Source organism: Vigna angularis, chromosome 1 (genome assembly GCF_016808095.1).
Source record: "Vigna angularis cultivar LongXiaoDou No.4 chromosome 1, ASM1680809v1, whole genome shotgun sequence".
Taxonomy (NCBI): domain Eukaryota; kingdom Viridiplantae; phylum Streptophyta; class Magnoliopsida; order Fabales; family Fabaceae; genus Vigna; species Vigna angularis.
Window position 1 is genome coordinate 59,056,106 of NC_068970.1, and position 9,409 is coordinate 59,065,514.

The 9,409-nt window shown below is 35.3% G+C and overlaps 1 protein-coding gene across 2 annotated transcripts; it reads left to right on the forward strand.

The window, feature by feature from the left end:
• The first annotated feature begins 4,568 nt into the window (after positions 1 to 4,568).
• On the forward strand, positions 4,569 to 8,692 carry LOC108341332 (WAT1-related protein At5g64700). 2 transcript variants are annotated; one of them, XM_017579035.2, is made up of 7 exons: positions 4,569 to 4,805; positions 4,908 to 4,970; positions 5,190 to 5,306; positions 6,988 to 7,237; positions 7,326 to 7,484; positions 7,580 to 7,731; positions 8,280 to 8,692. In XM_017579035.2, the coding sequence occupies exons 1-7, from the start codon at positions 4,633 to 4,635 to the stop codon at positions 8,389 to 8,391; spliced, it is 1,026 nt and encodes a 341-aa protein (XP_017434524.1). In that variant the 5' UTR covers positions 4,569 to 4,632; the 3' UTR covers positions 8,392 to 8,692. The 2 variants fall into 2 exon arrangements, with proteins under 2 accessions (XP_017434524.1, XP_052724749.1); XM_052868789.1 differs by having other exon boundaries at positions 8,288 to 8,692.
• Positions 8,693 to 9,409: the final 717 nt, after the last annotated feature.

Sequence of the window (9,409 nt, forward strand, 5' to 3'; positions counted from 1 at the left end):
TAGGACAACTCTTAGAGAAAGGTTATGATATTCAACTTAAGAATAATAACCTTTCGATAAGAGATAATACAAGTAGATTCATTGCAAAGGTGCCAATGACAAGAAATAGAATGTTTGTGCTCAACATTCAAAGTGATGGCCCACAATGTCTCAAGATGTGCTACAAAGACCAATCATGGCTTTGGCATCTTCGATTTGACCATCTTAATTTTAAAGGATTAGAGTTGGTCTTCAAGAAAGCAATGGTGAGAGGACTGCCTCATATTACTCACCCCAACCAAGTTTGTGAAGGATGTCTACTTGGAAAACAATTTCGATTGAGTTTCCCAAATGAGTCGGACTCAAGAGCTCAAAAGCCATTAGAACTCATACACACAGATGTGTGCGGACCAATCAAGCCAAGATCACTCGGTAAGAGTAATTATTTCCTTCTCTTCATTGATGATTTTTCAAGAAAAACATGGGTATATTTCTTAAAAGAAAAGTCAGAAGTGTTTGAGAACTTCAAGAAGTTTAAAGCCCATGTTGAGAAGGAAAGTGGCCTTCTGATCAAAGCTTTGAGATCCGATCGTGGAGGAGAGTTCACATCAAAAGAGTTTCAGAAGTATTGTGAAGACAATGGAATCAGACGACAATTGACAGTACCAAGATCCCCTCAACAAAATGGAGTGGCTGAAAGGAAGAATAGAACTATCCTGGAGATGGCAAGGAGCATGCTTAAAAGCAAGAAACTTCCAAAGGAGTTTTGGGCTGAAGCTGTTGCATGTGCAGTCTATCTGACCAACCGCTCTCCAACAAGAAGCGTTAGTGGAAAAACACCACAAGAAGCATGGAGCGGAAGAAAGCCAGGTATTTCTCATCTTAGAGTCTTTGGAAGCATAGCTCATGTGCATGTGCCAGATGAGAAACGAAGTAAGCTTGATGACAAAAGTGAAAAATACATCTTCATTGCTTATGACGCCAACTCCAAAGGGTACAAACTCTACAATCCTGATTCAAGGAAAACAATCATCAGCCGGAATGTAGTGTTTGACGAAGAAGGAGAATGGGATTGGTCGACAAACTGTGAAGATCATACCTTCTTCCCGTGCATTGAAGAAGAGGATGTGGAACAACAAAAACAACAACCGCAAGAGGCACCTGCTACTCCACCCACTTCACCAAATACAACCATTCAAGATGATGAAAGCTCAAGTGAAAGATTGCCACGTTTCCGAAGTCTCCAAGAAATTTATGAGGTAACTGAAAATCTAGACAATGTTACCTTATTTTGTCTATTTGCAGACTGTGAGCCCATGAACTTCCAAGAAGCAATTGAAAAGAAGAGTTGGAGAAATGCAATGGATGAAGAGATCGAGGCAATAAAGAAGAATGATACTTGGGAGCTAGCCTCTCTTCCAAAAGGGCACAAAGCAATTGGTGTCAAGTGGGTCTACAAAGCAAAGAAAGACTCCAAAGGAGAAGTTCAGAGATACAAAGCGAGATTGGTGGCGAAGGGCTATAGTCAAAGGGTTGGCATCGACTATGACGAGGTATTTGCTCCAGTTGCTCGACTAGAAACTGTAAGACTTATTATATCATTAGCAGCTCAAAACAATTGGAAGATACATCAAATGGATGTTAAATCCGCCTTCTTAAATGTAGTTCTTGAAGAAGAAGTCTACATTGAGCAGCCACAAGGATATGAAGTCAAAGGTGAAGAAGATAAAGTCTTGAAATTAAAGAAGGCTCTTTATGGGTTGAAACAAGCCCCGAGAGCTTGGAATGTTCGGATTGACAAGTACTTCAAAGAAGCGAATTTCATCAAATGTCCATATGAGCATGCACTCTATATCAAAGCTCAAGGTAAAGATATTTTGATTGTATGCTTGTATGTCGATGACTTGATTTTTACAGGGAACAATCCAAGCATGTTTGAGGAATTCAAGAAGGATATGACAATGGAATTTGAAATGACCGACATGGGGCTTATGGCATATTATCTCGGAATTGAAGTAAAACAAGGAAACGAAGGAATTTTTATTACTCAAGAAAGCTATGCCAAAGACGTCCTCAAGAAGTTCAAGATGGATGATGCTAATCCAGTTGGTACTCCTATGGAATGCGGCATCAAGTTGAGTAAGGATGAAGAGGGAGAAAAGGTAGATCCAACCCTCTATAAAAGTCTTGTTGAAAGTTTGCGCTATTTAACTTGTACAAGACCAGACATTCTTTATGCCATTGGAGTCGTGAGTCGGTACATGGAAGCTCCAACAACTACTCACTTCAAGTCTGCGAAGAGGATTCTTCGATATATCCAAGGTACGACAAGCTATGGCCTATACTACTCCATTTCTAACGATTACAAGCTTGTTGGATATAGCGATAGTGATTGGAGTGGAGATATGGATGACCGAAAGAGCACAAGTGGATTTGTGTTCTACATGGGAGACACAGCCTTTACTTGGATGTCCAAGAAGCAGCCTATTGTCACTTTGTCTACATGTGAAGCAGAGTATGTAGCTGCAACTTCATGTGTTTGTCATGCTGTTTGGCTACGCAACCTATTAAAGGAGTTAAGATTGCCACAAGTGGAGGCAACAAAGATTTTCGTGGACAACAAGTCGGCAATAACATTAGCAAAAAACCCAGTCTTCCATGATCGAAGTAAGCACATCCACACCTGTTACCATTACATTAGAGAATGCATTAGCAACAAGGATGTGCAAATGGAATATGTGAAGACACATGATCAGGTAGCAGATATCTTCACCAAACCGCTGAAGAAAGAAGTCTTTATGAAGTTGAGAAGTTTGCTTGGAGTACAAAATCAAGTTTAAGAGGGGGTGTTGGAATATAAATTGATTTTGTATGTTGGGCCTAAAAGATAAAAGCCCAAAATTAGCAAAGGCCCAAATAGCATTCTAGAAAATCCTATCTAGAAGGATTCTAGAATGTTCTAGAAAAATATCTTGAGATGCTTATCCATAAGATGTCTCTAGATAAGTTTAGAATTATAGGAATATTTTAGAAAGTTCTAGAGAATAAATTATAGCCCTTAGATGAATGTTGAGGTGGCAAGATCCTAACCATTGGTTAAGGAGGTGCCATTAGTATAAATAGGGGATGGTTGTATCATTTGATAACAAGCCAAAAAGTTTAGAAGCACTCGATACAAGCCTTTCCTCTTCTCTCAAAATCTTCCAACCTCTCCCAATATTAAACACTTCCTTCTAGCCTTTAAAGCTTTTTTTCCCAACAGAATGTTAATGTATATTCATAACGGAATGAACACTCAATAAATATATATATATATATATATATATATATATATATATATATATATATATATATATATATATATATATATATATATATATATTTGATAACATCTGAAAAAAATATCGATTAAATGTTTAAAAGCTGTGAATTGCTCATTTTATAAATGTTTAAATTTAAACATAATTTTATAAAACTAACTTATAAAATAAGATTTAAACACATTTATGTTTTGTAAACTAGTCTGTCGAGACTTTCATGGCAAAATCCTCTTATATGATGCAGCTTGCAGTCTACTGGAATCCAAATTGTGGCAAACCTTGTGTGTTGCAACACACCATACCAGCCATTGCTGGGACTGCAGTTTTACCAATTCCATTCCTACTGCTAATTTTTTTTCCTGTGAATATCAATTCTGTATTTAATAAATTAATACTGTATTTGATTATTTATATCTCATTGATAAGTTTTCTTTTTTTCGTGTGTATGTATCTCAAAAATATTCTCTTAACATAGAAGTGGATGACGAAATCACAGCAGTGATATGTTTTATACCCTGTCTGTTGATCTGTAAGAAAGAAGTGTAAATTACCCTTTAAGAAAAGGTGAGAAAAAAGTGTATATTATTATTTGATTTGGGTAAGAAATTGAAAAGAAAACAAGAGTTAAAGAGCGTGAGTCCAAACTTAGTCCACTCTTGTGTATCCAACCCAGCCAAGAAAATTCAAAGAAAGTGACCGACAGCTTTTGTTTTCCGTTCGTGCCCTTCTGAGAGACAACAAGAAATTGACGCTGTAGAATTACATGAGTTAAAAATGATGTCTGAAAACACACACGCACACACAATTTCATTCAATTTCTATATCTCACGTTAAATCAATTACTTTACCAGTTTAACAGTATTACTATATATTTTACCTCATGAGATACTGTTATTGTTGAAAGCAAACAATCTTTAGTGCTACAGAAAAAAGTAATGAATTAGAGTTACTATAGATGGAAAGAGAAGTGGCACGTGACTGAAAACAGACAAAAAAAATATGAGACTAATTAAATTCTGCTGATACTACAAGGTGTAGCAGTAAGTACGAAATTAAATGCATGAAGATTTGGCAGTGTAATAGTAGAGAGAAAGGGTGGTCCCCAGACATGTAAAGAAGCTTATGATATTCACCACACAAGTCCCATAATAGAGAGACAAAAGCCAATGGCAGTGTGCGTGCTCCTCACTACTTTGAGCAATATCTTAATTGACCATAAAAGGTGGAACTTGTGCTCAAACATCTGTGTCATCAACTGTGAAACATATCTTCATTCTCATCATCACTTCCATTTGGACCCTAAATTAGGTCACAGATCGTAACAGAAAACACCATGAAAGGAAACAAGCCTTATCTAGTTGTCATCCTCATACAAGCCATCTACGCTGCTATGTTTCTGCTCTCAAAAGCAGCATTTGACCGTGGCATGAACAATTTCATCTTTGTCTTCTATAGACAGACTGCAGCCACCATATTCCTCATCCCTTTCGCTTTCTTCTTTGAATGGTATGCACAACACAGCTTATCACATATGGATATATATCTAACTACCCAAGTTCAATCTCTTTTTCTCAATTTAGTGATGCGTTTTTTTGTTATTGAAACCAGGAAAACTGCACCTCCTTTGTCTTTCGTGGCCTTCTGCAAGATCTTTTTACTTTCTTTTCTGGGGTATGTACCCTCTCAATATTCAGTATTTCAATTGAACAATATTCAATCGATGCTATTATGATTAGATCCTATGAAAGTTGAAGAGTACTGATACATATATAAAGCTAGCTAGGTTTAAGCTTTACGTTATATATTCAATTGAAATATGATTCACGTGATGTTATTGCCTGGATTTTCTTTTTTGAATTGATTAAAACTGTCGGTGATTATAAATTTCAGGATCACTGCCAGCTTGGACATATATGGTATTGCCCTTGTTTATACTTCTGCTACTTTGGCTGCTGCTATCACAAACTGTCTCCCAGCCATCACCTTTTTCTTAGCGTTACTGCTCAGGTAGAATATTACTCATGGAGTTAGCTGTTTTCGGTGATTATGGTATTGGTTCGGATTAACTGTGGCTGAAAGCAATAAGTATTGTCTTTTGTAGGATCTAGCTCATCATATAACACCATTTATTTCATTCAATTCAACTAAAGTTAGTTTTCTCACCAAGTTCAACCTTAAATCGGACTTTAAGTCTCTCAGAAAACCGAAATTTATCAAAATGGGTGAGTTTTTGCTGATAAAATCCTAAAAAACCTGATAGTATTCGATCACTGGTGGAGATTTTCCTGGTGATTAAGATTCACGGGTTCTTTATGATCAACACACTTGAAGCACCTAAAAGCACCTCTTATTTATTTTTTTCTCTTGTTCAGATAGTTAAAGCAGTAGTAACCAAATTTGTAGTATGCAGGTGACTATATTTAACAGATCTAGAAGGTATATCTTGTAATAACCAAAAACTAGCGATAAGAAAATTATAATCCTTAGCTAAAAGGAAGTATAATCGGATGATAGATGATAGATGATAGATGAACCCCTCTTTATTTAAACACAACAAAAACAGTCATTGTTTTTTTAAATCTTTCTTCTTGTCACATATCACACTTATTATATTTACATTTTCCCTTTCTTGTTGTTAGGTGTTGAATAGAGTTTGATATTTTCTAAACTTTTCCTAATGCTGGAATGGAATTCCAATGAATTTCAATAATCTCTTTTAAATGTGTCAAAACAATGAGAAATAGGTGTGGGTGGTGATTAAAATATTCTGGGTGAGAAAAACAGTTTAGAAAATGCCAAGCATAGGGAGAACACATGTACTCTCTCTGATTAAAAATATCTGTGTTGTCTGCTAAAAAGAAAGAAGCCCAATGTTTTGGTGAGGAGATTTTTTCCCTAGCAAAATAATGCATTATTATGTGGTCACTTGTCGTGAAAAACAAAGGGAAGGAACAGGTAGGGGTTAAAAATTACGCTTTCTTTAAAGTACCTTCATGTCGGATGATGAAAACTTCAAGGACAAACGACCCTTCAAACTGTACGACATTTTTCATTGAATGCATGGGCCTTTTTCCATTTCTGAAATAAGAAGTTTGGTGGTCTTATTTCTCCGAGAAAACTTTTGTTGTGCTTGGTAGGTCATATATCAAAGGAAGAAGGATGGATTCACAATAAAGTTAGTGTCATAAAAGAAAAAATAACAATTTTAAAGCAAGAAAATATACTTTTTTTTAAACTTTATTTCTTATTATATTACCATTGATCCTTTTCTTTTCATCGGCACACTACAGTTTGTGACCTGTTCTGACAAGGTCTCAAGCATTTCCAACTGGAAAAGTGGAGTTGCACTTATTTTCATAGTTTAGCTTTTGGAATGTATTGCATGAAAGTGGGTAACTTTCAGATTGGACCAGTTGTGATCAGGTTTTGTAGCCACAGTATCCTTTAATGCATAGCTGTCCAATTATATATGTGCCTTTTTGTTTTGAAGAGAAACAACACTTTCACAAAAGAAAAAGTCTATGTTATACATGAGCACGTGCGTATATGAATATATCTATGTCCATGCAATACGGGGTATACATGATAAAGTGGCTGAGCGTGAACCATGGAAAAATGGTTGAATTTGAGCTGGGAAAACTTTGTTAGGCACTAAACATCTCTCACATAAGAGTTTGGTTTGTTTCAGGATAGAAGTTTTGAAGGTAAAGAGTGCTCCTGGTGTTGCTAAGTTGGTTGGAGTAGTGGCATGCTTAACTGGAGCAGCAATCCTTGCTTTCTATAAAGGTCCTCATTTGGAGCTTTTAAGCCATTATAACCTTTTAGGGTACCATAAAAGCCACCAACACCTGGGTCATGTTGCATCTCGTTCATGGATAAAGGGTTGCTTCCTCATGCTCCTCTCCAGCACCTTTTGGGGAATGTGGCTTGTGCTACAGGTAAATTTTCTTCCCTCTCAATTAATATTCTTCTTATGATCATAATTATTCATATTATTCTTCAATATTTTTGTTGGTAATTGACCAGACTTTTGTCATAAAAGACTACCCTTCAAAGCTGCTCCTCACAACTCTTCAGTGTTTCTTAAGCTCCATTCAGTCTTTGGGCATTGCCTTGGCAGTAGAAAGAGACATTGAACAATGGAAATTAGGGTGGAATGTCAGACTCCTTGCTGTTGCTTACTGTGTAATCCTCTAAATCTTCACAGAATTAAATTGATGACATGTTTAGTTGTTGTTTCTCAGCTGATGACTAATTATGGAATTAACTTATTGTGGTAGGGAATTATGGTGACTGGTGTAACATATTACTTACAAGCATGGGTTATAGAGAAGAAAGGACCAGTGTTTCTGGCAATGGCAACACCACTGTCTCTCGTAATGACCATCATCTCCTCCACGTTTATCTTGGGCGAAATAATAACTTTGGGAAGGTTATTCATCAATCACCATCCTCATCCCAACTTTTACTTCTCTTTTCCTTTCTTATGTGTTTTACACATTCACCAAAATCATAGTTTCACACTCCAATACATACTCCCAATAACGAAGAAATCGAAAAATTGGAAAACAAACAGAAAAGTATGTGAGAAAAAAGGGAAAGAGAAGGCTAAATATTTAGTTTAATAAACTTTAAAAACTCCAACTTTTACCTCAAGTGAACAATTTAAGAAACATAGATGAACTTCATACTGTTATTTTTTAAAATATATTCACAAAAAGAAGCAAAAGGTTATAGGTAGAAGAAGCTCTTCAATGGACAATGGTATTGCTTCTGTAAAATTATCTGAACAATGCTAGCTTAATACTTAAGAGCACCCGTGTTTGAGAAGGTCTAAAAAGAATGTATAAAAGACATGCTCAAGTATAGCTAGTATTATCTTTCAAGTGCAGAAACTTTAATTTTGCTTCTTCTTTAATTGCACTTTGTTAAGTAGCTATTAATTAATTAATTATGTGGATGCTTTTGATGTTTGAGAAGCATTTTAGGCAGCATCGCTTTGGTTATTGGACTTTACTGTGTGCTGTGGGGAAAGAGCAGAGAGCAAATGCCAAAAGCTTCCTCGGATTTGGAGGAGGCATCATCGACTTAGAGTCATTCACAAATCACAAACTTCTATGACACGTGATATATACTACTTACAGCAGCAACACTTTCTTCAGTAACCTTTTTCCAATACTTTTTTATGAGAATCATAAAGCAGTATTAGAGAAAAAAATATGTGAGAGAGTGTTATCACATATACTTGAATAGTATATTGCTTGGTAGTATTAATTTGTATAATGTATGGTTGTAAAGTCGTGTATTAACTGTATGTAGTTTGGAATAGTGCCCAAATTCTGTTTATAATTAACACGTTTTTATTATAAAGGAGCTTCCAGCGTGCAACATTGTATTAATGGTTTCCAAAGAACTTGTATGAGACAATTTTGGTGATCCTTTCCTACGTAGAAGATTCATAGCAATATTCTTATATTTGACTTTATCTAGATCTAATATATATGTTTAACCTTAAATAGACTTAATAATTCATATATAATTTTAAAACACCAAACTTGACTCTATTCACAATCTATTGAGGTTCTGAACGCCACACTAGGGCAAGGTATTTTGTTTTCTAGGAAATTCTAAATTTTAAATTAATGCATTTTTTTTATGCCAATTGCTAAATTTGAGATAATTATAAACAATCTACTACCATGAGATATTATACCTTCTTATAAACTCTCTAATGTCATTAAGACTTTGTTCACTTGAATGGATTTGGAAAAGAGTGATTGAATGGATTTGAGAGAATTTAAAGGTAAATTTTTTTTATTGTTTATTTGAGTGGATTTAGAGGTAACTGATAGTGAATTTGAAAGTAAAATTTGTGAGAATTAGTTTAGGATTTGATTGATGTGACAAATTAAAACAATTTACTTTCAAATCCACTCTCACTTACCTCAAAATCCACTCAAATAAACAACAAAAAATTTACTTTCAAATTCTCTCAAATCTCCTGAATCACTCTCCTCCAAATTCATTCAAGTGAACAAAGCCTAAAAAACAACAAACAAGAGTGTTTTAATGTATTTGGTAGAATCAAGATGAAAAGCTATGACAAGAGA

Coding starts and splice junctions, on each gene's coding strand:
- LOC108341332 (XM_052868789.1), top strand. CDS start 4,633: ATGAAAGGAAACAAGCCTTATCTAGTTGTCATCCTCATACAAGCCATC. Junction 7,485..7,579: donor TCCTTGCTGTTGCTTACTGT/GTAATCCTCTAA, acceptor TTATTGTGGTAG/GGAATTATGGTGACTGGTGT. Junction 7,732..8,287: donor GAAATAATAACTTTGGGAAG/GTTATTCATCAA, acceptor GAAGCATTTTAG/GCAGCATCGCTTTGGTTATT.